We start from the raw sequence: 27,428 nt of genomic DNA, 5'->3' as shown, positions 1-27,428 counted from the left end.
GGGCGGAGCCAGGGACAGCGCCCACGGCTGCCGCCATCTTGGAGGAGGGCAAAGACGCTCCCGGCCCTCCCGCCCCTCCGCTCGCCTCAGTCGCCACCGCCATCGTGGAACAGGGTAATCACCGCCGCTTTTGCGATCCCGGTAATAACCTCCGGCGCCATCTTGGATTAGGTCAATGTTGTATTTGGCCTTATTCGACAGGCCTGTTGTTTCTGCCGTCTGGATGCTTCGTCGTCCCTGGTTATTCTCTCTCCTATAATTTTCGCCTCTGTGTGGGATTAATAAAATGATGCTTTCATTTTCCTTTCTCATCTTGACTTCTCCCAGTGGTCGTATCTTCACCCCTATACACGCGGTTCGAGTAACCTGCCATTTTGGGTCAGGGCAATTGACGCTGATTTCGCTTCCCATCATCCCCAGAGGCCGGCGGGGACTGCCCTTTATCTTAACTGCTAGCGGGGTTGAAGATTATGTCTCTGAAGGTTTATTCCCTGTCTTTTGATTTTAAGTTACTTGTACAGTGGAGAAGGTCAACGAGAAGTATGTCCCTTTTCCTATCCGATTAAAGTCGCCCGTGTGGCCTAGGATCCAGTGTCATTCTTGAGGGCCTGGAGGATGCCCAAATGCGTCTTCCAGCCTGAAGCCGCGTGGGCTCGCCCGTCGCTGAAGCCCGTCGGCGAAGCAGGACGAGGATGAGATGATTAGGCTGCCGGCTAAGGGTGAGGTGTCGAGTGGAGCGAGAAGCTTTCCACCCACAGTATTCCAAAATAGAGGGCTGCTGGCTTATATGGAAAACATGTCTGCTTAAGGAAACCGGGACAGCTTGTGGAACCTGCTTCAACCAGCTGACCCCACTTTCCATTCACTGCTTTGTTCTAGCGGTTTTTGGTTTGTACTAGAAGTCTCCTAACCGTCAATTTTCTCATGCCCGAATCTCTCTTTAAATTAATTACTGTACATGTGGTGGTATACAATACTTATTTATCCTTTCCAGTAAGTATTTACTTTGTGGAGCGTCTGCGAGATTGCACTGGCGTTCATGGCACTAAGTGAAAGACAAGTCCTCCGTCTCCCAGACGTTATAGAGGGAGCCAGGTGAAAATAACTGTGTGTTAGTTGGTGAAGAGTGTTGTCAGTTAGGAAGTTGTTTCAGTAGTCCAGGCCATAGCGAGTAGTGGTTTGGGCCAGAGTGGTCTCAATCGAGGTGATGAAAACTGAATTGAATTCTGGACATATTTTAGAAGTAGCGCTGATAAGATTTGTGGATATGTTAGTTGTGGAGTGTGAGGTAAAAGACATTATGAGTAGCTTGGAATAATTGAGTTGTAGAAGAAGCTATTTTGAAGGCAGAAATCTGGGATTTTATCTTTTACTTGCTGAGCTTGACGTCAATTAGACATTCAAGTGGAGAGGTTGAGTAGACAGATTTAGACACTGAGGTTCCAGGACGAAGTGTGGACTAGAGGTATAAATTTGACAGCCATCAGGGCGGTGATGGTATTTAGAGCCATGAGACATCTAAAGATTGAGAGATAACAACTAGACGGTTGCCAGTGCCTCATCCTTACAGCCCCACAGATTGTGTAGAGATCCTGTTGTCTGGTTTTCTTGACTTCTTTAAAGAGCAAGTTGGTGTACTCACATTGCAGACTGTGATCAGAGGGGAAAATTTTTGCAAAGGAAATAAAGAAGTGAGTCATTTTGCAGAGCAGATAATCACTATCCAAAAGCTTCTTTCATTCATTTAACTGATTTTTTTCCCAATATAACCTGCTTAGTGGGCAAGTAGGAGGCAGGAATGCATAAAGCTCTGTCGGAAATCAATTTAAAACTCAACGTATCTTCTTACAGTCACTTAGACTCCAGTCTGTTCTCTCCAGTATAGTCACAGTGATCTTTTCCAAATACAAACTTGTTCATGTCTACTGCCTTCCCCCCCACCCTCTTATGACATTTAAATGGCTTTTAATGGCACTTATGATAAAGTATAAAATATTTAATGTGACCCACAGTAATGTGCATGGTCTTAACCCCTACCTGCTTCTTCAGTCTCACGTCACACCATGCTCTCCCTAGACATACTACCTTTATCTTAGTTCTTCCAATGAGTGATGAGCCTTTCTGCCACAGGGGCTTTGAGCCTGTTGTTCTCTCTGCTTAGAATCTCCATCCCTACCTTCCTCCTTCTGATCTAAGTTTGCCATCACTTTCCCTAAACTTCTGGAATGAGTCATTCTCCTTGTCTCCACGTACTTCCTCTCATGACACAGACCACAGTAATTTTATATTTACTCATGTGACTTCTCTCCCCAGTAGACCACAAGTTTCATAAGACAGGAATAGTGGTATTTTCTTGGTAGTAGTGGTTTGTTTGAGTTGTTTGTGTTTGTGTTTTTCCCCTTCATTGCCTGACACATTGCCAGCAACATGATTTTGTCTGGATCAAGCATGATTTCTCTAGCAAAAGTAATTATTTCAAGCCTTAGGACTATCATGACACAAGCAGAGCTCATTAGAGTCCTTCTGTGAAATTGATATTAGGATGCTGGGGTGTAGTGTTCATCTTTTGGTCAGGATTATTAAAAATAAGAGGTTGTGCTCCTGGCTCCAGACAGTCACCTTCCCTTCCATGTGGGGAGAGAAGAAACCAAGCAAACAAGAGAGACTCTGTGTTTTAAGGGCTTTGGGTCTTGATTCCAGTCCCTGAGGTCTGGTACTTGATGCTTTTCCTTCAATTTTGTGGGTTTTCTCGTTATTCTCCCCAGCAAGGGAGTCAGTATATTTCTTTTGCTTAATCTAGCAGTCCCAGAACAACAACAACAACAAACCACAGCTCTATCCCATTTGTTCCAATAAAAGCCCTGGAAAGTAATCTCTTTAGTTTGAGTCACATATGCCCATCACCGAGCCAATCATTGCAGCCAAAGGGGATAGAATATGCTGACTGGCCAGGTCTTTGTCATATACACATAGCAGGAGGATGGAGGCTTCACCCAAACTATATAAATTGAGTTTATACATCCCCCACATTTGGGGGATATAGTTCCCCAAGAAGTAATAAGGGAGTTGTTATCAGAAGAAGAGAATAGATGTTGGGCAAGTATGGTAGGCTGAAAAATGCCCCCCCCCACTGATGTCAAATATCTGTGAATGTTAACCGTATTTGGAAAATACATTTAAAGATCCTAAAATGAGAAGATAATCTTGGATTATCCAGTGGGCCCTAAATGCAATCACATATCCTTATAGAATAGATACACAGAGAAAAAGAGTCGCACAGGGAGAGGAGGAGGCAGTTTGACCACAGAGGCATTGTGACCACAGAGGCAGAGATTGGAGTGATGAACCACAAATCGAGGTATGTTGACAGCCACCAGAATCTGAAAGGTGCAAAGAATGGATTCTCCTTTAGAGCCTCCAGAGGCAGTACAGACTTGCCTTGCAATACCTTGATCTCAGACTTAGAGAATTGTGAGAGAACAAATTTGTTTTAAGCCACCCAGTTTGTGGTAATTTGTTACTGCAGCAACAGAAAACTAATACAGCAGGTAAAAACAACAGATACTGAATGCATATTATCTGCCTCCAAGTATCTTACTCCACGCTGAGTATTGGGAGAATTGCTACATTCAAAGAAAAATTGAGAATGTTAAGCAGGTTAGAGTGGTCTAAATAAACATTGTTTCTGAGGACTACAAAGCAGTATTGTTGTGAGGAGAGAGAAGTCAGGAAAAGCTTCTGGAAGGCATGTCTCAAACATAATCATAGGGATGTGTTATGAAAAGGTTGAAAGTCATTAAAGTGAGAGAAGATAAAAGGTAAAAAATGTAATAGGACACAGCCATGTGACTGCAGAAGGCTAACCAGGGTGAAGTGATAAAAATAAGTCTAAATAAATAGTTGGGACTTGAGTGCTGGACTGAGGAATTTAAATTTGAACTAAGACATGGTAATGAATCAGGTTCTTAAATAGTTATAGGTTGAAAGTATTATCCGAAAAGAAAAGTCAATTCCCATTTATTAGTTTCCTATTGCTGCTGTAAAAAATTATCACGAGTTAGTGGCTTGAAACATCATGGACTTTATTGTCTTAAAGTTCTGTAGATCAGAAGTCCAAAATGATTCTTTCAGGGATAAAGTCAAGGTGTTGGCAGGGCTGGTTCCTTCTGGAAGCTCCAAGGGAGAATCCATTCTTTACCTCTTCCAGCTTCTAGAAGTTGCGGGCATTTCTTGGCTCACAGTCACATCTCTCCAGTCTCTCCAATCTCTGATTCTGTTGCTGGAATACCTTCTCTGATTTTGATCCTCCTGCTCCTCTCTTATAACAACTTTTGGCAATTACATTGGGCCCAACCTGATGGTCAGGGATACTCTCCCCATCTTAAAATCCTTGACTTAATCTCATCTGCCAGTCCCCTTTACCTTATAAGTAACAGTCTGGGGATTAGAGCATGGACATATTTGGGGGCTATTATTTAGCCTACCACATTCCATTACCAAAAGAAAGGGAGGGAGGGAGGGAGGGAAAACCCCAAAGACTTGAAAAATGATAAACATTCTTTTTAAACCATTGCTGAATTTGCAGGAAAGTAAAGGATATCTCCAAAGTGGGGATCAGAAGTGGAGTGAGGGCTTGTGTTGGGGATGGTAAAGAATAGTAAATTGAAACCAGAACAGTGATCAGTTAGTAAAAGCAAAAGCCAGGATTTCTCTGAAGGTAAATGCTAATGCCAATGCTAGGGCTGAGAGACTAATCAAGTGAGTTTTCTAGGGCTTTTTCTATTTGGGCACTACCCATTGATTTCAACATATGAATTTTGAGGGGGTCATAAACATTCAGACCATAGAAGTTGCCTTCCTTGACAAAAGGGATTTTGTAGGTGTGATTAAATCAGGGACCCTGAGATGAGGAGATCATCTTGGATTATCTGGGTGGGTCCTCTGTAATCATAAAAAGGAGGCAGAGGAAGAATCAGTCAGCCAGAAGGCAGTGTGACTACAGAAGAAAGTCAGAGTGAGATGCAGTGTTTTTGGCTTTGAAGATGGAGGAAGGGGGCTTCCAGAATGTGGAAAACACAAGGAAATAGGTTCTAGGGAGGCTCTAGGGAGCCTTCAGAAAGGAATGCAGCCCTGCCAACATCTTGATTTTAGCCCAGTGAGTCCTGTACTGGACTGCTGATCTACAGAACTATAAGATAATAAATTTGTATTGTTTTTTAAGCTACTAAGTTTGTGGTAATTTGTTACATCAGTAATTGAAAACTAATACAGTAATACATCTGTATCGATAGCAGCCAAAAAGCATTACTAGAGGTAAAATCTTTCATAATAATGAACTGTTCTGTTCACCAGGAAAACAACAATTTTAAACAGGTATGCATAATTTAAGAGGTATGGCCTCTGTGCTACTGTTCCAATTCTACGTAGAGAATTATAAAACATTATTGGATGACGTTAAGGAAGACCTAAGTAAGTGGAGAGATACTGAGTTCATAGATTGAAAGACTCAATACAGTAAAGATGACAGTTCTCCCCAAATTAATTTATAAATTGCATGCAATCTCAATCAGAATTTCACCAAGTAGTTTTTGTTGTTTGTTTTGATTTTTGTGGAATTTGAGAAGCAGATTGAGATTTTATATGGAAATTTTAATGGTCCCAAAATTGCCAAGATATTGGGAGAACTTGCTGTACAAGATAACAACATTTATTGTAAACTATAGTTTTACAATTAAGACAGTATAGTATTAGCATAAGGATGGCAAATAGACTGATAGAACAGGATAGAGAGTCCAGGAACAGACCCACACATATATAGTCACTTTATGTATCACAGAGATACAGTAGGGAAAAGATGGACATTCCAGTAAATGATTCTGGGACAAGTGGATATTCATATGGGAAAAAAAATTTCCTACGTCACACTATACACAAAAATCATTTCTAGACTTAAAATGTGAAAGTCAACATTTAAAGCTTTTAGAATTAGTATAGGAGAATATCTTTATGACCTCAAAGGTAAGGAAAGAATTTTAAAACAAGATATAAAAAGTACCAACTATAAATGAAAAGGTTGCTACTTTGACTATATTAAAGTAAAGGATTTTTGCTCATCAAAAGATAGCATAAAACAAGCAAAAAAAAAAAAAAAAGCAAGGTACAGAGTGGGAGAGGATATTTGCCACACATGTAATTAATAAAGGACTAGTCTCCACAACATATGAAAACTCCTTCAAATCTGTAAGAGATAATTACATTGAAAAAGTGGGCAAAAGACTTGAATAGGGACTTTACCAAAGAAAAGCTATAAATGACCAGTAAACATATGTAAATATGTTCAACCTCTTATTAATCAGGGAAATGAAAATTATAAGCACAGTGTTATACCATTAGCCATTCTCCAGAGTGGCTAAAATGAAACTGATAACACCAGTTGTTGGTGAGGGGGCCACAGGTGGTGAGTTGGCACATTCACTTTGGAAAACAGTTTGGCATTATCTAGGAAAGTCAAAGATACATATCCCATGACTGTTTTTCTTTTTTTTTTTTTTAATTTAGTATCTGTTGTTTTTTTTTTTTAAATCTGAATCATCAATTTCTTTTATTTATTTATTTATTTATTTATTTATTTATTTATTTATGGCTGTGTTGGGTCTTCGTTTCTGTGCAAGGGCTTTCTCTAGTTGTGGCAAGCGGGGGCCACTCTTCATCGCGGTGCGCGGGCCTCTCACTATCGCGGCCTCTCTTGTTGCGGAGCACAGGCTCCAGATGCGCAGGCTCAGTAGTTGTGGCTCACGGGCCTAGTTGCTCCGTGGCATGTGGGATCCTCCCAGACCAGGGCTCGAACCCGTGTCCCCTGCATTGGCAGGCAGATTCTCAACCACTGCGCCACCAGGGAAGCCCCCATGACTGTTTTTCTAACGCCAGGTTGATGGCCTTCAAGATTCCCTAGGGTACATATATCAGAATATTCAAAGCAGTATTTTTCGTTATAGTCCCACACTGAATACAACACATCTATCTACAGTAGAATAAATAAATAAATTGTATATCTTACGATGGGATACTTTACAGCGATGCAAGTGAACAAATTGCAGCTCTATTCAGTTATAACAGAGGAATCTCAAACAATATTGAGTGAAAGAAGTAAGGCACAGAAGAAAACATACAGTATGATTCATTCATCTAAAGTTAAAAATCAGGCTAAATGAAAAATTATATTGTTTAAGGGATTCATACACAGGTGGTAAAACTAAAGAAAAGCAAAGAAATTATCATCACACAAGTCAGGATAGTGGATACTTACCCAGGATAGGTAAGATAGGTGGATAGTGGGGAGGGAGGAATTTATGACCAAGAGGGGACAAGTAGCAAGGATTGGGAGAGTGGCAGGGGGAGGAGTTCTGGGAGTAATGGAAATGCTTTATTTCTTGACCTGGGTGGTGGTTATATAGATTTTCCCTTAGTGATAATTCATTAAGATGTGTATTTATGTTTTGGGTGCTTTTTGCTTATACTTTATATGTTAGATATACTTTATATGCTTGATATACATAAATGATATATAATAAGAATAAAGAGGAGTCCTGATAGTAGGAAATACTGCATCAGGATGATCATGTAAGAATCTCTTGTAGTTAATCTGGGTATAATAAAGATGTTAAGGGGGGACATCCCTGGTGGTGCAGTGGTTAAGAATCCGCCTGCCAATGCAGGGGACACGGGTTCGAGCCCTGGTCTGGGAAGATCCCACATGCCACGGAGCAACTAAGCCCGTGCGCCACAACTACTGAGCCTGCGCTCTAGAGCCCGGGAGCCACAACTACTGAGCCCGCGTGCCACAACTACTGAAGCCCGTGTGCCTAGAGCCCGTGCTCCACAACGAAAGAAGCCACTGCAATGAGAAGCCCACGCACTGCAACGAAGAGTACCCCCTGCTCGCCACAGCGAGAGAAAGCCCACGCACAGCAACGAAGACCCAACGCAGCCAAAAATAAATAAATAAATATATTTTTTTAAAAAAGATGTTAAGGGGACAGCATCGCTGACACCTCTTTTTTTTTATTTTAATTAATTAATTTATTTATTTTGGCTGCTCTGGGTCTTAGTTGCAGTATGCGGGATCTAGGTCCCCAACTAAGGATTGAACCCGGGCCCCCTGCATTGGGAGCACGGAGTCTTACCCACTAGACCACCAGGGAAGTCCCTGGCACCTCTTTTTAAGAGAAGCTGCTGAGGCAAAACCCTGGTGACAGATAGTGGCCATGTTTTGTACCCTATGATCTTCATCCCTTTGACTACAGATAGGAATACATATACAGATGGTAAGGCTATACAACAAAGCAATGAAATGTTTATCACACATTCAGGATAGTGGATACTTCTGGACTCGAGCTGGGCACCTGATCCAGGAGTTATTGATAGGGAGGCACCCCTCTTCCTCATCTTTTCATCTCCATAAAAAAGGCAACTTCTGTACAAAAGGGGTTATGTACTAATCAGATTTCCAGCTTCCTGAACAATGGAGACCAAAACTGGTTAGTTAGAGAGGAGTGTATTGAAAGGACATTGGATAGCTCACAAAATTGATGGAAAAGCTGAAGAATAAGGTTTGGAACATCGACAGGAGCCAAGGGAAATTAGACATCTAAAAATAGAGACCAAATCAATACACAGGAAGAGTCTGGTTAGTATCTAACAACTTCTGTCATTGGCATAGCCACCATTGGGCATTGGATGCTGCCATTATTGTTTCCTCTGTCACCTCTGGAAAGATTCTAAACTGCCACTTACTTCTCTGTGTTATTCACTCCAGAGTCAAGGTTGTAGGTAGGAGCATAGTGTTGGAAATTGACATGCCCAAATTCTAGGGACAAGGCAGCTGGGAAAAGGGCTATTTGCCCACACGTGAGCTTCTTTATTGGAATTACCTCCAAATAGGAAGTGTGTTTAGATACTGGGTGGCCAAAAATGAAAGACACCCATCACAGGAAATATCAGAAATAAACATATCTGGCCCCGCAGGGAGGAGGAAAGAGTAATATGATTAAGATCTGTGAAATTCATTGGGCCATGTTTTAACCGGGGGACGAGAGATTCTGCACAGTCAGGAAAGGCAGCCAGGCTGACTCTTACTTCTGCCCTGCAGTGCACCGTTCTCTCTCTTTTCTAGTTTCTCTGCCTGTGATTGGGAATAGGGAGCGGGGTATAATTCTGATCAGCCCTGTGCTACTGGCCAGGCTATCTTCAATTCAGGAAGCTGGAAGTCCAGATGTCAGCAATCTTCATGGTTGGTCATGTACCCCAAAACATACCCTTATAGGGCTCTCTTTTTTTTAATTATTTTTTTATTGAAGTGTAGTTGATCTACAATGTTGTGCCAGTCTCTGCTGTATAGCAAAATGACTCAGTTATACACATATAGACATTCTTTTTTTATATTCTTTTCCATTTTGGTTTATCACAGGATATTTAATATAGTTCCCTGTGCTATACAGTAGGCCCTTGTTGTTTATCCATCCTATATATGATAGTTTACATCTGCTAATCCTAAACTCCCAGTCCTTCCCTCCCCGCCCCCCCCCCCTTGGCAACCACAAGTCTGTTCTGTGTGTCTTTGAGTTTGTTTCTGTTTTGTAGGTAGGTTCCTTTGTGCCATATTTTCGATTCCATGTATAAGTGATACCATGTATTTTTCTCTTTCTGACTTACTTCACTTAGTATGATAATCTCTAGTTGCATCCACGTTGCTGCAAATGGCATTATTCCCTTCTTTTTTATGGCTGAGTAGTATTCCATCATATGTATGTACCACATCTTCTTTATCCATTCATCTGTCCATAGACATTTAGGTTGTTTCCATGTTTTGGCTATTGTGAATAGTGCTGCTATGAACATAGGGGTACATATATCTTTTTGAATTATAGTCTTGTCCAGGTATATGCCCAGGAGTGGAATTGCTGGATCCTATGGTAATTCTATTTTTAGTTATCTGAGAAACCTCCACACTGTTTTCCACAGTGGCTGTACCAACTTACGTTCCCACCAACAGCGTAGGAGGGTTCCCTTTTCTCCACACCCTCTCCAGCATTTGTTATTTGTAGGCTTTTTTTTTTTTTTTAAAGGATTTTTTTCTTATTTATTTATTTATTTATTTATTTATTTATTTTTTTGGCTGTGTTGGGTCTTCGGTTCATGCGAGGGCTTTCTCCAGTTGCGGCAAGCGGGGGCCACTCTTCATCGCGGTGCGGGGACCGCTCTTCATCGCGGTGCGCGGGCCTCTCTCTATCGCGGCCCCTCCCGTCGCGGGGCACAGGCTCCAGACGCGCAGGCTCAGCAATCGTGGCTCACGGGCCCAGCCGCTCCGCGGCATGTGGGATCCTCCCAGACCAGGGCTCGAACCCGCGTCCCCCGCATTAGCAGGCAGACTCCCAACCACTGCGCCACCAGGGAAGCCCTAGGCTTTTTAATGATGGCCATTCTGACCGGTGTGAAGTGGTATCTCATTGTAGGTTTGATTTGCATTTCTCTAATAATTAATGATGTTGAGCATCTTTTCATGTGGAGGGCTCTCTGTTAATGGCCAGATGGATGGTGCTGAGGTCATTCCCCACCTTCCTGAATTGTTATAGTTTCATTGTCATACAAAAACCTGCAGAAAAGGAGGGGTGAGTGATAGGATTCAAACTTTAAATTCCACTCTAAACTTCCAGTTAGTTAGCCCATAGAATGGCCAGTGATATGACTAATATGAAAAGGTTATATCACATTATTCTTTTGAGAATTTGAACTTGGGGAAACTGACACCTGAGCAGATGTGGAGAGAGGAGACCCTCTATGAGAGACTGTGAGATAGCTGCCTTAGTACTTGATGACTTTCTATGATCAGCTTCAGGCCATAGGTCTCCTTATAAATGGTTAATAAACACACCAATGAAGATAAATAACATTTATGAACAAATGATGATTAAAATGATGAGATAGATGCCCTCTTTTTTTTCCTTCTTCAGAATGTCAAAGATAAAAATCATACTGTTAGCAGGGATATAAGGACATGGGTATTCTTTTTTTTTTTTCTTTTTTTAATTATTTATTTATTTATTTTTGGCTGTGTTGGGTCTTCTCTTCTGTGCGAGGGCTTTCTCCAGTCGCGGCAAGCGGGGGCCACCCTTCATCACGGTGCGCGGGCCTCTCACCATCGCGGCCTCCCCCGTTGCGGAGCACAGGCTCCAGACGCGCAGGCTCAGTAGCTGTGGCTCACGGGCCTAGTTGCTCCGCGGCATATGGGATCTTCCCAGACCAGGGCTCGAACCCGTGTCCCCTGCACCGGCAGGCAGACTCTCAACCACTGCGCCACCAGGGAAGCCCCGGACATGGGTATTCTTAAACTTTGCTACTGAATGTACAGACTGATAGATACACTGTCTGGAAGGCAGCTTGACAATACGTAGCAAAACCTTCAAACCATGAATGTCCTTTAACCCAATAAGTACACTTCTTGGAATTTATCTTAAGGAATTTAGAATTTTTTAAAAAAATTTTATTGAAGTATAGTTGATTTACAGTGTTGTGTTAATTTCTGCTGTACAGCAAAGTGATTCAGTTATATATATTCTTTTTCATATTCTTTTCCATTATGGTTTATCACAGAATATTGAATACAGTTCCCTGTACTATACAGGAGGACCTTGCTTTTTAAAAAAAATTTTTTTTGGAGTATAGTTGATTTACAACGTTGTGTTAGTTTCTGCCGTACAGCAAAGTAAATCTGTTATATATATATGTGTGTGTGTGTGTGTGTGTATATATATATCTCCACTCTTTTTTAGATTCTATTCCCATGTAGAGGACCTTGTTGTTTATCCCTCCTATATATAATAGTTTGCATTTGCTAATCCCAAACTCCCAGTCCTTCCCCCCCTCCACTACCCTTCCCCTTGGCAACGACAAGTCTGTTCTCTCTGTCTGTGAGTCTGTTTATCTTAAGAAATTTAGGATGTGAAAAAAGATTTAGTTAGTTACAAATGCTCATCACAGTGCTATTTACAATATCAAACTGTTGTGAATAATCTAAATGTCCAGCAGTACAAACTGGTTAAATTATGATAGAGGTTTAAAATAGTATAACATTCAGACATTAAAAATGATTTTGCAGAAACTTACTTTCAAATGATTCAGCAAAAATAAAGTGTGTGTGTGTGTAACAGAGAGCACAAGTGTGAGAGAAATTGTGAGGAAAGGGCAAATGTGGAAAATGATGTGATTGTTAAGACAAAAACTATAACAGGTCAGAAATGTCTACTCTGCCTGCAAGCTAACAAGGTGGCCTGGCCCCCACACCACACACTCTCGTATTTTCATGTATATTTTTCTTTCAGGGCCCAGCCGCAACAAGGGGCTCCAGATTTTTGTCTCTGGAGACCATTACTGCCAATTCTTGGGTCCTTCCCCCCAAAGGACAGCCTCAAGGCATTGTTCTCTCTTTGTGACCCAGCCCAAGTTCCAGTACCCTGTGCTGAGGGAGCTGGCCTCTTCACCCAGGTCCCTCAATGAGGAAATGTTCTCTTCTTTTGAACACCATGGGGGACACACATGGTCTGGGGCCTGGTCCAGGTGGATGGAGTGTGGGGTTTCCCAGGAAGAGGAGCAGGGCAGAGCTTGATCTCAGGGTGCACTTTGTGGCTTAAGGTATGTGTGTGGGGGTTAGTCTGGGTCCAGATAGAGGGGCAGGAAGAGGATATATGTATGTATGTGTATGTTTATATATATAAAATGTACATGTTATTTATATATATATTATACTGTTACATATATATATACACACACATATATATACACACACACACACACACACACATATATATATATATATATATATATATATTCACAAATAATGAGCCCTCTGAGCCAAAAAACAAAAACAGTTTATCATTTATGGCAAAAGCAGCAGCCAGAGCAACATCTTATGTTGGTTACCAAGCCCCATCCACACAGGGCAACATAGTGAGGGCCAGATGGTACCTGCATATGCAGTGGGGTACATTACAGGAGAGGAACCCTGTAATGGCATATTGGGGGTGGTACATTCTGATCCCCTTCAGCTCCTTATACAAATATTAGGAAACTCTGATCTTATATATGGCTGCTGGTGACCTGTCTATCCTGCCCTCCAAAGAGAGAGAAACCTTGTCTTTATTCTAGAATGTAAGCCAGTCGTCTCCAAGACGGGAAGGAGAGGTCTTTATCTTTACTATTCTGAACATCTCTGGGAAGAGAAACATACCTAATCCTTACCCTACTGGAATGTCTCTGTAGGGGAGGAAAAAAAAAAAACCCTTTATCCTCTACCCTCTTAGGTTCAGTGTCTGGTACCCTGTGAACTGAACTGATAAAAGATTAACAGGAGAAAAAGGTTTACTTCATATACATATGGGGGGCCTCACAGAAATGAAGTGAAAACCCCAAAGAGGTGGTCAGACCCAGAGGGTTATATACCATTTTAACAAAGAACAATAAATTTGTGGAGAAGTGACAAGACAAAGGAACGTGGGTTTAGGTTTTTATGGGCAGTAAATTGTGGGAAGGTAAACTTGTGGGGAAAATTAATGGAAGATAAGGGTTGTTTTTAGTAAAGTTTGTTATGTAGCTGCCATCTCTGGGCTGGGACGAGTTTAGAGTCAACTCGTGTCTGGTGATTAAGTGTTATTCTGCTCTTCCTGATATATGAGAGAGAATGGGGACACATTCACAAAGGGAAATTTATGCCCTGCTGTTAGGCAAATAGGGGGAAGATAGAGAGCTTTTTCTGTATCTGCTGTTTCTCACTTGCCTTCAGCTCAAAATAGTCCTTATGCCAAAGTGGCATATTTGGGGTGGTAATATTCTGATCCCCTTCAGCTCCTTATACAAATACTGGAATTGATTGTAAATGCTTTTGATCAGAAGACCTGAATTGTCCAGAAAAGTGAGATGTTCAGAGTGGATCATCTCCCAACAATATGGAGTGGATCATCTCCCAACAGTATTCTACTGAAGGGTTTAAGAGTGTTTATCGAACTATTCTATCAGTCTTTCTCCAAGTTTGAAAAAATTTTAAATAAAAAGTTGGGGAAATAATGCAGAGATGAATTTGATATGGAAATTGTTTAGAATATATTAAGTAGAAAAGTGTACTATACATGGTGTGTACTAAGATCTTATTTTTATAACAGGTATATCTGTCTATAGAGAAAAAAAATCTATAAGGGGATATACCAATATATTATTAGTGTTTATCTTTGGCTGAGTAAGGGCATTAGGTTTTGTTTTTTTTAATGTTCTTTCTGTTTATATGTATTTTGCTTTTTTTCCCCCAATGAGTGGTTTTGTGAGTAAATTTTTTTCTTTAAGTTTATCAAAACCGAATCCCTTTATGTCTTTCTGTCTTCTAATGAGGGTAGATATCAGTGACGTGTTGGTTTTTTCTCCCCCCATCTTGGATGTACTTAAATTGCCCTGCAAAGTGGGGAGGGAAGAGAGTGAAAGATAAAGAGAAGAGGAGAGAAACCTAGGAGAAGAGACAGGTCTGGGAGGATTTTTCAAATGAAATGCTGATCAATATGAACTCCCTTACTTACTTTACCTCCCTTACAAAATCAGTAAATTCTTTTATATTTTTGTGTGAGTTGAATTTTTTGATGGGAAACTCAAAAGGAAGAGGAGACAACAGTAGTATGGGTTACATTTTGGGTGCTGCCTGGGGTTTTCAGACTAAAGTGCACTGCCTAGCTATATTTAGGATTAAATCATCGCCTAGAATAGTGGTTTTCAAACTCTTAAAGATTATTGAGGCCCCTGAAGAGCTTTTATTTATGTGGTTTATAACTACTTTATATTATCCATATTAGAAATCAAAACTAAGAAAAATTTAAATCACAAGAATATGTAAGCTGTCAGAGTGATGACATTATCACACATCATGACACCAAAAGTAAAAGCAACAAAAGCAAAAATAAACAAATGGGACTATATCATACTAAAAATCTTCTGTTACAGCAAAGGAAACCATCAACAAAATAAAAAGGCAACCTACTGAATGGGAGAAAATATTTGCAAATCATGTATCTGATAAGGAATTAATATCCAAAATATATAAAGAACTCATACAACTCTATAGCAAAAAACAATCCAATTAAAAAATGGGCAGAAGATCTGAATAGACATTTTTTTTCCAAAGAAGACATACAGATGGCCAACAGGTACCTGAAAAGATGCTCAGCATCGTTAATCATCAGGGAAATGAAAATCAAAACCACAATGAAACATCACCTCCCACCTGTTAGAATGACTTTATCAAAAAGACAAGAAAGAACAATTGTTGGCAAGGACGTGGAGAAAAGGGAACCCTCGTGCACTGTTGGTGGAAATGTAAATTGGTGCAGCCACTATGGAAAAAAGTATTGAGTTTCCTCAAAAAATTAAAAATATAACTATATGATCATATAACTATATGATCCAGCAATTCCATTTCTGGGCATTTATCTGAAGAAAATGAAAACACTAACTAGAAAAGATATGTGCACCCCCATGTTCATTGCAGCATAATTTACAATAGCCAAGATATGGAAACAACCTCAGTGTCCATCAACAGATAATGGATAAAGATGTTATATATATATATATATATATATATATATATATATATAAAATCTCCATAAAAAAGAATGAAATCTTGCCATTTGTGACATGGATGGACCTCGAGGGCATTATGCTAAGTGAAATAAGTCAGACAGAGAAGGCCAAATACTGTGTGACCTCTCTTATATGTGGAATCTAAACAACAACAACAACAAAAACCCAACCAACATCATAGATACAGAGAACACATTGATGTTCTCTGTGTTGGGATTGTTGCCTGATCCCTGTGTTTTCTGAGTTGCCTACTTCTCACTCTCAGTTGTGCCTGTTGTCCACCAGTCTACAGCTTCTCTAGTCTAACTTTATTTATTTTATTTATTTATTTTTTCCCTCTGGTCTAACTTTAAAAGACCCCTTTTCCTGCCAGCGTTTGAGGAGAGACTGTCAGAGGGCCTGTGGGCTAAAGGAGGAGATGGAGGGGGGACGATCAGTCTAATTCCTCTGTTTTTTGCCTCGTTCTGTGGTAGGACTCAGCTTGCTTTTTGACGCTTTCTTCCCTGCAGATGCTTGCAGAGTGGAAAAAGTTGAAACGAAATTACTTACCAATTAGTCTATCCCCAAATTTTGTCAACAACTCGAGTCTAATGTATCACCTCTCTTATTCTATGCCCTGTGGGTTTAATGCCTTTTGTGCCTTTACTTTCATTTTAGTGAGGTTTTGGGAGGCAGGAGATAAATTCAGGTGTCCGATCCGCCACATATGACCACTAGCCTCAATTTAGTTTCCATAGAAACAGCTTCTCTTCCCTTTAGCACCCCATTTTTATTGATTTATATAATAATTAAATTATGTAATTACAGTTGTACAACTGGCATAAAGAAGTTTAAGAACAAATCCAATTGACTCTTGGTAAATAATACTACTCAGTGGCCATCAGTAGAACAGAAGTGTGTGGGCATCAGTTCATTTATTTTACAGAAAGAATGAAAATTGTGGTTAAGTCGGGCAAGTTGGATTAAATGGAAATTAGTTAACTGAGCTTCTACATTCAATAAATGAATATAAGACATTCATTAACAGGGTGCATTTTATTTTTATTTTATTTTATTTTTTTAACATCTTTATTGGAGTATAATTGCTTTACAATGGTGTGTTAGTTTCTGCTGTACAACAAAGTGAATCAGCTATACATATACATACATCCCCATATCTCCTCCCTGTTGTGTCTCCCTCCCACCCTCCCTATCCCACCCCTCTAGGTGGACACAAAGCACCGAGCTGATCTCCCTCATTAACAGGGTGCATTATTAAAAGTCTAAATGATTTGGCTTCTTGGACAACCAGTTTAACTTTAAATGACTTTATCTCTTTAAAAACTCCTTGAGCAAGCAAATGCCTTTCCAGGATCAGGCTGTTTTCTGCACTTTGAACATGGGTACTATTGATGTGTTCAGACTGACTTCCTGGACTCTGGACCCTTGTCTGTCCTAACTCCTATGTATCCCATCCTACTTCTGCATTGATTTCCTGGTTGGACTTTTGACCTGCATTGACCTCAATGCATCAGCGAGTTGATACCTTACATTCCTTTTGAGGCTCCCCTTCATAGGTACATGGTTCCCTCAGTCTCTAACCTTTTAGGCTTCTTCAGAGTAAAACTGACTTGCCTTCCTATTGGCCTTCTTCTCTGCAGGAAGTCAGGTTTCAGCTTCTGTGCTCTAAGTAAGTTACCCGCTCATCTGTTTGCTTTCCATCTTCCAAAATTCTGGTATTTTTCATCTTTCTTCTCCCATATTTGTCTTTGAGGGGTTAATAGCTTTATAAAAAAGTATTCCTTCACTCTCGGTTTAATGGGGTTCTGAAGAGAACGGAGTCACTGCTTGTCTTCTGGAGTTCATGTTTGGTCTTCTCTCTACTATTAGATTAGCTTACTATTAGATTACTATTAGCTTCCCATTTTCTAAACCCTTAATCTCTTGATTCTCCAGAAAACAGGAGCATTTTGAGCTTTCTAGACAACTTAAAAAAGGTGTCTACCTAGTCTTTTCCTGGGACTGCTTAGCAGAGCCCTATTTGTTCTGTGGTTAATATACTGCCAGAAACAAGTCAATGTGAATTAGCTTTTGTAAATACAAATTAAAAATTAGAGAACTTTTGGGGATTAAAGGTTAAGTGTGAGTTTAAAGTCAAGCCAACTTTGAGAAATTTCCTCTTGATTGGAAAATAAGACTCGTAAGGTCAGATGAGCTTTTCTCTTTTGACTATGAAGAAGAGAGTATTTAGAGACTGGAAGTTAAAACTTTTCCGGAGACCAAGAGGGCAGTTGTAGCATTTCCTAAACTCATAGCAATTGTGTTTCATACAGCTGTATGTGCACTTTCAGTTACAAAGATGTTTTTCCGGAGGTGGGTGGAATTTCAATAATTCTTTCCATCTTTCATTAGTGTATAACTTTTCCACATATTTGTTTTGTTTCTACAGAAGTATTATCAGCTCCTTGCAGGTAGAGGATGTTTCTGACACATCTTAGCATTTCCGAGTGCTAGAAGAATAGAGCTGACCGTAAGGACCAGGTACTGTGCATGAGCTCTTTTAATTTTTATAACGATCTGTGAAGGAGGAAATATAATTTCTCTAATTTTATAGGTGAGGAAACTGAAGCACAAGCTACACAGCTCCAGTGAGAAGCAGAGCTGGAACTGATTCCACTTGGCTGATTACCCAGGTCAGCTAGATCCGACCCTCGTATCCTGCAGTGCTTGCTTTCAGTGAACAGGTGAGATGCTTTCTGGAGAGACAGATGTGGGACTTCATGGAGCTTACAGAATAGGCTGTATGACTGCTTGCTAATAAATGTCTGTTGAATCTGACCAGAGGCTATTGGTCATTGTAACATACCATCTGGAGCAAGATTGTGGAGAAGCCCTATAGCTTAACCTGTCTCTTAACTGCTGGAAGCTACTGATGTCTGCCCAAAAGAAGCTAATAATAATGAATTGACTTTTAGGTTAATTTGTAACCTTCTTCTTCCTTAGTTATCTCCAGCTGGAAGAAATCTAGTCCCGGAGAGTCAAATAATGTCTTGTGAAGATTTATCATGTACTTCTGTGTGGTCACTACTGGGGCTGTGGTCTCTGACATGAAGCCCTCCTTGCAATGTACAAGCATTTGGAACACCGGCAAGGCCTATGAGCTAAAATTTCAAACAACCAGCAGTTAGAAACTGACTGTTGTCTCCAAATGCTGTAGATCTCCTGGGTATTTCTAGTTCCAATGGGAAGGGAGGTATGATCAAAGCCACTAAGGTTAAAATGACTGTAGCTATCAGGATGGCCCCTCCCCCTTCCTTTTGGTTCACTCGCGGGGAAATCTTGCCCCAGGGATGCTGTCTCTTTCTCTGCTATCTCAGTTGTCCCTGTTGGATGCTCCCCTATCTCAAGTAGCTCCAAGTTCCAAAAACACCAGAGATTTTTTGCCTAACTGGTTGCTTCATATCACAAGTAATCTGGTAATTGCTTGTGAATTGCAGATCTATTTCGATTTTGTGGTGAGAAGCACAGAACTGGTACTTTTTAAATGTCTTAAAAAGTGAAAAAATGGGCAGAATGTAATGGGCAGAATTCATTTACATATGAATGTAAATAATGTAAATAATCAAACACAATAACGTAAGTATTGATTTTGTTATCCATATGATTGATGAAACTATAGACCATACTTTCCAGAATGATTTCACGCAAACTTTTATGTTTTAATTTCACAATTTGAAAAGTGATATGCATAGTTAAGGTAAAATTTGGAGTTTCTCTTTTCCTCCTAGTCCATCTAAAACAATGCTGTCTAATAGAACTTTATAGAACGTTTTAATCTGTGCTGTCCAATACGATAGCCAGCCACTAGTCACATGTGATTATTGAGCACTTAATGTGGCTAGTGCAGCTGAGGAACTGAATTTTAAATTTTATGTATTTTCATTAATTTAAATTTAAATAGTCACTGGTGAGTTGTGGCTACCATATTGGTCAGAATAGATCTAGAATACAGTGATGACCTTATAACAGGATAGTCTAGGCTATGTTACAGCCACAAAGAATGCTAAAATCTTGGGGATTTATAAGAACAAAGATTTATTTCTTGTGTTATGTACTCATTTAGGATTGCCTTGGGACTTAGGTGGATAAAGTAGCCACCATCTGACATGTTGCCAGTTACTATGGAGAGCCTTGCACCAGTACTTAAATTCTCTGGACCAGAGGGGATGAACATCACTTCTGCTTCTACCTCGCTGACCAGAATTAGTCACACAGCCCCATCTCCCATCTCACACAGGGAGTCAGAAATGTGGTCCTAATCATGTGCCAGGGGGCAAAGAGCCTCAGTAATGACTGTCACAGACTTAGCTTCCTTTTCGAAATACAGAGGAGTTCCCAAGGGTTAAAGAAAGTAGTATTACCTGTGTTTTCTTGAAAAGTGGAGAGTTGAGTTTCTTTAGAATTCAATTATTCTTTAGCTCATTGATACTCATTAGCACATGTATTAAAAGCACAGATTTTATTAAAATGTGTAAAACTCAAACATCTTGATAAAAAGAAAGAGACTTTAAAGTTAGAGCCGACAACAGTCAGCATGTCTTTTTAGTTATACATAGACATTCATTTAATATGAAGCTCTGCGATGTAAGGAATCATCAGTGGATTGTTTTTTTAATATGTTTGGGATGAGAATGGACTGGAAGGAAATTATTTGTTTTCTTTCAGAATATAAGGTACATTTTTCACTAGCAAGGAATAAAAAGTCCTTTTCTTTAAAAATAATAATTTCCTCACTAGGAACATTTGTGGATTGTGGTTGCCTTGAAAAAATGAAACAATTTAAATATTATCTGGACAATGGCTTCTTTCCAGACTATACTGTGGAATCATAGAATCATCTAGTCCAACATTTAATAGTATGTCTTGATTCTTTCTAGAATATCTACAGTATTGTTTGAATACTCAAGACCTGGGGGGCCCCACCATCTGATATCTGAAAACAGACTTCCTGTGAAGCAGGAGTGATGGTTTCCTGAGAACAAGTGCTTCACTATCAAGACATGGAAAGATAGCACTCGGCTGCTAGTAACAAATTGCACCAAAGTTACAAATGCAGGCCAAGCCTTGGTAAATATTAATGACGATGATGATTTTGTGACATACTGAAAATGTCGGATTTTAGCATTATAAGCGTACCGTAGATACTAGAATGTAATTGAACCAAAATGATGCTCGAGAGAAATTTTGAAGTAATTGTGCAAATTAGGCTACCTAGTATAAACTAGAAGTGCCTAAGTCATTCTGTTCCTTAGTAAAGCACAACCAAGTAAGCCTTTTTTTTTTTTGGCTGCTCTGCGTGGCATGTGGAATCTTAGTTCCCTGACCAGGGATCGAACCCGTGCCCCCTGCAGTGGAAGCGTGGAGTCTTAACCACTGGACCACCAGGGAAGTCTCCCAGCATGTAAGCCATTTATGCAGCAGAGCATTTGTTTTTAGTTTCTGAGATCTATTTGGGTCGTCTACAACTGGTGGCATGGAAAGGAAAAGAAGGCTGCAAAGACTGAACAAACAGCATGCACTGTGGTAGCCTTTATTTAAAAATTGTGAGCTAACTACAGTTGTAGTGTTCTCATTTACCATTCTGATGGCATAATAAACTGGGAGAACATTAACACAACTTCCAGAAGGCATCAAAAAACCTGTAAACAAACATACACACCACGCATGCGCGCACATATACAGCATACATGCACACAAAGATTATAGTCTAAACACAATCAAAAGTGATGAAGAAAAGCATTGAATGCTCTAAATCAAATTTAAAACACTTTATTATAATAAACTGTGGCAATACTGTGGCTATATGAAAAATGTTGTAACTGCTTAAAAAGCAAAAAGGAAAATACTGGCAATTTGAAACTAGCAGCAAGAAGCAGATAAAAATAGAATGGAAGATAACATAAGACTAAGTAACATCAAAATTCTAATGTTGATACTGTGTAGGATTGCACTGAAGTAATTTAAAATTGGTTCTTAAGGAACTCTCAGAAAGTCCCTTGAAATATTAAACTGCTGCGCTTTACAAACAGTGGAAAAGATAAAAGTATTTGGAATGTTACACACACACAGAGGAAATGTATTAGGCATATCAGTTTATGGTCTTTGTTTATGCCCTTCAAAAAGTTTTATAAAGAAAAATTTAAGTGCCAATGTAGTGAAAGAAAGTTAAAAATTCCTAAAGATGCAAGTCTGAGTGCATTTAAAAGGTTAAGAATATATTTCAAGGTTGGGGGGCAAGGCATGATTGATGCACATTCAAGAAGAAAAGTCTTGTGGAATCCATAAGGTAAGTAGAGTTCTCTGGAGCATGTTTAAAAATGAAGGTATATTAAACTCAGACTATCCTGAATGAGATTCCAAAGTATGTGGAGTTCTATAGCTGAAATCTATTTCATAGTGGCCAATAAATAATTAAGACTAACTTTTCAGCAAACTGTTTTTTCATACATTCAAACACAAAAATCTTTACCACACATGCAGAGCTGATATCCTAAAACAGCGCAGGTATGAATCCTGGTTTCAGAAAAACACATTAACAAGGATTTTTTTCCATAGGTTCCTATAAAAATGTCTCAAGCTTCTAGAAATCTTCAAAGAGGGGATAAGTTTAGATTTCCTACTGATTTTGGAAGAAAGGAGATTGCTTTTCCTAAGGAAGCCAGTCATCCATGAGCGGGAGACGTGTCTTCAGAATCTAAGAAGTGTAATGTCCCTAATGCTTAAACTTATGGCAAGTCCAGATCCAGAAAAACTGGCAGGTAGAACAGGGGATGGAAATGAAAAGTTCAAATGTCTATAGTATACTTTGGAAATATTGTGCCTCGTAAGTTAAAATGGCTCAACTGCCTGCAGAATGAAGTGCTACAGGACTGGTGAAGACCCGGTTCTCTGGAATAGGAGCTGGGAGAGACCCCCATCTCCAGGGACCCTCTGGACAGGGCTGTGACCTTGTTTTTTCATGAGTGCTTTCAGTTGGAGAATTTATATGACTTTGCCCAGATAAAGCTTCCTTCTGGTTACTTTTTCTCTAAAATTGGTTGGTCAGGCAAGTTACTGGTAATTTCCCAAAATGAAATGTAGCTGTACTAGAATCTTAAGGTGCCAGCTAATTTAAATTAATGCCCCTCAGTAATGCTGCTGGGTGTCAACCACTACTGCTGAAGAATCAACCCCCAAATGACCTAACTAAATAATCTATCACACTAGGTGCTTTTACTGTCTTGGGTTTTTTGAGCTTTAGAGAGATAGATAGTCTTTGTGATATGACTTAGAAACTGCTTCTCTCTGGCGTTGTCTCATTCTTCCTCCTCTTCTTCTTCCCCTTCCCCTTCCCCTTCTCCTTCCTCCATGGTTTCCACAATGAGCTCTGCTGTGCAGGTGGCTTCTCCAAGACTGTTGACAGCCTTGCAGGTGTACTTGGCATCATCTTCCCCGCAAACATCGCTAATGATTAAAGAGCAGTTCCCATCCTCGTCGTAGTCTATCTGGAAGTGGCGGGACTCCCTGATTGACTGGTCATCTTTGAACCAGACGACCTCAGGGTCTGGGTATCCTGTATCACAGGGAAGGAACACAAGTTGCAGAAACTATTATTTAAAACTTCTTATCAGTTCACGCAAACTCCTGAGCTACCTCTATTGATTAAGGGGGTAAAGGGAAAAAAAATTATGATGTTGGCTTTTACCATCTATTTTGATATTTACATTTGAATAGGGGCATGTATTGTAAACACTAATATTTGAAACGCCACATAAGGTATTGTACAGGCATCCCATTTCCCACCCATGTAGGGCTTGTACCACCTCCCACCTTAACACAGATAAAGCTAACTCCCCGGAACACTGTCCCAGTTCCAACTACGTGCCTGGAGCTAAATATCTTCTTGGATTAAAAGAAAACTTTTTTTATCTTGTATAAAAGAACTTAAATAAATTTAAATAAAAAAAAAGTCAGAAAAAATGGGCACAAGGGATCTTTTGGAGGTGATGGAAATGTTTAAAAATTGGATTGTGGTAATGACTGCACAATTCTGTAAATTTCTAAAAATTTGTATAGTTAAAATGGGTGAATTTTATGGTATATAAATTATAATTCAAAGATGATAACAGACCTGTAAAACATAAATTAGAGGAACTGACAATACTGCTAGGAAAAAGAAAGCAGTATTTGTCTTAGTCTCATCCAAAGACAGATAATCTGCCTGTAGATAACTGGAAATTGACCACATTGATTCGCCTCATTTTATGCATTAGTCATGTTGCTGCAAAGTTCAGCATTAAAATATATATGTTTTATGCCTTTAAAAACATAATAATACTAACTTGTAATAATACTAACTTGTAATAATACTAACTAACAATACTTGACTTGTTTTTAAACTTTGGAGAAGTAGTTTTACAGGACAAAATTGTAGCCCCAGCTAGAATACAAATTACACATAAGAATTCTAACATTCTTTTCAAGTAGAATTTTGTTTTTAACAAACAGCATCCATATGCTTTAGTTTCTCCTCAGCACTCCAAAGTAATGCAAATACCAAGAAAATAATCCCAAAGAGAAAAGTAAGCAAAAAGATAATTATTATGAAATAATATTTTCTAAAAAATAAAGGAAGAAGTAAAGAACTTAAGACCCAAAGACAGTGGTGATGGTGAGAGCTACAAGCAGTGGCCCAGAACTCTCAGCAGAACCCCCAATCTGAGCACTTCCACACTAGCAAAGGCAGCACATCCAGTTTTTTAAAAAAATTGAATGAAAAAAGAGAAAGATTATGGTAGGCGAGGCATTTATAAGGCATCTTGATAATATAGTGATGCAGGAGAAAAATTGTTTTTTCATTCCTACCTTTGGGTTACTTTACCCAAAAGGCAGTATCTAGCCATACTGCTGGAGAATCTTACAAAGTGGGAGGCATGGTGCGTTATCACTGCCGTCCCGTGCTATGCTGCCTTGGGGAAGTTGGTCCGACCGAAATGGGAGATAGCCCTCCACTCTGGTTGGCACACAACAGTCACAGACCTGAAGCAAAGAGGCCTGTCTTATCTTGCCACTTATCTTTCTAGAATGTTGCAGTCTGTTGAAACTGAAATGCTACGTGTCACCAACACTGCTAACTTCTCAGGTGCTATGCTAAGATCCCTTAGGGTCCCTCGAGCTCTAACAACTCACTCTGGCCATGTTATTTCTAGCAGGCAGAGAAACATGGGGAAGACAGCACAGGGGCCTGGATCCCAACTTCCCTCCGTTTGAAGTCACACCGCAGGCTGTCTCTGCACTTACCAGTTCCACAACTTTTCCCTTGACTCCATGACATCTTTAAAAGACTTGAAAGGTTTCCCCTTTCCACATGTTATCTCACAGTCTCCAGAGCCACACAAGGCATTAGACACTGTCTTACAGATGAGGACCAGAGGCTCAGAAGAGCTAAATCACCGCCCGAGGTCACAGAGCCCAGTGATTAATAGCAGAGCTGCCCTCTCTGCATCCTATGCTCTGTGCCAGCCCTCCTTTGAGAGCCTTTGGTGGGCAGTTCACATGCTTCCCATAAGCTTGCAAAGCTCATTTCATTAAGCACGTTCCATAGCCAAATAGGTCCATGATAAACCACTTGTAATTGGGTGCAGTGGCTGATGTAAGTAGGTGAAATATCAAATGTGCCCTCAGTGAGTCACTGAATGGCCCTAATCTTAAGCAGGTGGAGTGGGGCAGTGGGCCAACTCCTTCTGACCCATTTTCCCTCACAGCCTGGCTGTTCCAGAACTGACATTCTGCCAAGGGCACACAGTAGGGGCCCACCAGCCAACCATACCCCTTTTGTAGGTAAGGGAAGAACAGCTACAAACTTACCTTCGATCTTGCAGTCAAATCTAGCAGCGCTTCCCTCCACAACTTCTAAATCACGAATGGTCTTAGAAAAGTAGGGTTTTACATGGGGCTTTTCCTCAGCGACAGCCTCAAGGAAAGCTTGGGAGACATCTTCTAGAAGACAGTGAAGAGGACGTGGTAATTTCTTTATTCCTTGTTCTCTTCCCTGGTTTAAAAAAGCTGACTTTTTTTTTTTTTAAGTTGTTATAATTTAGCAAATAATGGCGCTTAGAGGACTGAATCATAAGCACACCTTTCTCCTGGGGACTGGCTGGCCTGCTGCCAAATGATTTTGCCAGAAGAGAGAACTGTGACCAAACTGGGGAAATGTTTGGACTCCCCCACCCTTATGCTGACACACTGAAAAAGGAAATAATCTGTAAAAAGCTTATCTGGCTGCATTTCATGCTGTTTCAGGATTCGGTTGAGGGTATCGAAGAAGGACGGAAGCACGCCAGCCCACCTGATCTCTGTACCCCCTCTGCCCTCCTCTGGCAGCAGCAGGCCCTTCATCTGCTCCTTGGAAGGGAAGAGCCAGGTCCTAGAGGCATCTTCGATTTGCCAATAGCTCTATTCTCCACACGGATACTGCCTTCGCAGTGTATGACTCTGGACCAGGGTTTGGGATTGGTCAGGGAAAAGCTGTAACTTTGAGTGGCTCCCGATCCTCTCCTTCCCCTTCAGGCTATTTCTGGGTCATCTGGGGAGCGGCAGGGCTGGAGCAGGAGGGACCAGGCCCATGTGCAGCAGGCTCGGTCCTCGGCTGCATCAGAGCAGCTCAGCAAGCAGCCTCGCCAATTACCCTGTCTTATGCACAAAGGGATCTAGACTCAGCTTCTCACCTTTGGATACCAAAAGCATCAGGCAGTGGGAGGTGGAGGAGTGTCTCAGGCCAAATGAGGCACCTCCAGATGATAAGGGCCAGACCCTACATGCATCTAAAGCAGGAAGAGGCCAAGGCCTTCACTGAGGAGATGGATGGGGCAGCATCTCAAAGATGGTGGGCAAGTAACTAACCCTGTTGGTCTCTAGGAGGGGCTCTGCCAGTCACTGTCTACCCAGTTCAAACGACATGTTTCAGCATCATGAAAAATAACAAACAAATATGGACTATATGAGTCAATTTTTGTTTAAAAGGAAAACGCAAAGACGTTAAAAAAATGGATATTTTTTAAAAGTACACTATATGATTTTTATTTTATGTTTGCCTATTATCATACAAGCATTGCTTTTGTAATGAGAAAAATGAAACTTAATAAAGCCTTTGCTAATTCTTATGTAAAATATAGGGAAAAGATTAGCGGAGATCATCTAGTTCTATTAGACAAAAACTTTCCTTCTGAAAATAGTTAAACCTAAGGTGAAACAAAGAATAATTACTACATTTAGTAATTATTGTCAGGGCAGTGTAAAGGTAGTTTCAAATTTTTCCTTGTAGGTTGTATTATTAAAAAAACCCAACCCCCCCACCTTAAGAAAAAAAACCCTCTAAATGCCTCTCCATCCCCCAACCCTTCCTTTGTCACCATCTGGCTAGAGAAAATCTTCCTGGAGCTCCTTACCTTCAGACTCTAGTTTTTCTGCATTGAGTGGGCTGGTTGGTGACCCTGCTGAAGATTTCCTGCCACTGAGCCCTGAGATCATTGCCATAGAGGACAGTCTTCCAATGGCTCTCACAGCATTGCCCGTTTTCTGGAAAATAGACACTGGCGTTGGACTCAGGCGGTGTCACTGGTTCCAGCTGGGCAGCGGGGCTCAGGGAGAAGAGCCCAGCCCAGGAGAAGCAGCTGTCCTTGAAACAAGGGCCTCCTGAGTGCCGAGGTTCTGCAGAGGAGTGAGCCCAACCTTGCTCTGCT

General features: G+C 40.4%; 1 protein-coding gene and 1 long non-coding RNA gene across 17 annotated transcripts in view; one reads left to right on the top strand and one right to left on the bottom strand.

Annotated features, from left to right (window-relative positions):
• Positions 1-32: 32 nt before the first annotated feature.
• LOC103009305 (uncharacterized) lies at positions 33-27,141 on the top strand. Of its 4 annotated transcripts, none has more exons than XR_450457.2 (5): positions 33-114; positions 18,098-18,189; positions 18,263-18,392; positions 20,586-20,775; positions 25,990-27,141. It is a non-coding gene; the product is annotated as an uncharacterized LOC103009305 (long non-coding RNA). The 4 variants fall into 4 exon arrangements; XR_450456.2 differs by having other exon boundaries at positions 50-141; XR_450454.3 differs by lacking the exon at positions 33-114 and adding an exon at positions 17,867-17,983.
• The window catches only part of MYLK (myosin light chain kinase), a 272,517-nt gene continuing 266,311 nt past the window's right edge, over positions 21,223-27,428 (bottom strand). For 12 of the 13 annotated variants that reach the window (XM_057544900.1, XM_057544907.1, XM_057544909.1 and 9 more), the window contains 3 exons: positions 27,135-27,264; positions 25,555-25,686; positions 21,223-23,260 (listed from right to left, as the gene is read on the bottom strand). In XM_057544900.1, coding sequence (XP_057400883.1) covers positions 23,004-23,260; positions 25,555-25,686; positions 27,135-27,264 — 519 coding nt within the window. In that variant the 3' untranslated portion in view covers positions 21,223-23,003. The remainder of the gene's footprint in view (positions 23,261-25,554; positions 25,687-27,134; positions 27,265-27,428) is intronic. The other variant, XM_007175640.3, reaches the window with a different exon arrangement.

This window comes from Balaenoptera acutorostrata, chromosome 4 (genome assembly GCF_949987535.1).
Source record: "Balaenoptera acutorostrata chromosome 4, mBalAcu1.1, whole genome shotgun sequence".
NCBI classification, from domain to species: Eukaryota; Metazoa; Chordata; class Mammalia; order Artiodactyla; family Balaenopteridae; genus Balaenoptera; species Balaenoptera acutorostrata.
Note: the sequence above shows the minus strand (reverse complement) of the source record. Positions and strands in the feature narration are given on the sequence as shown.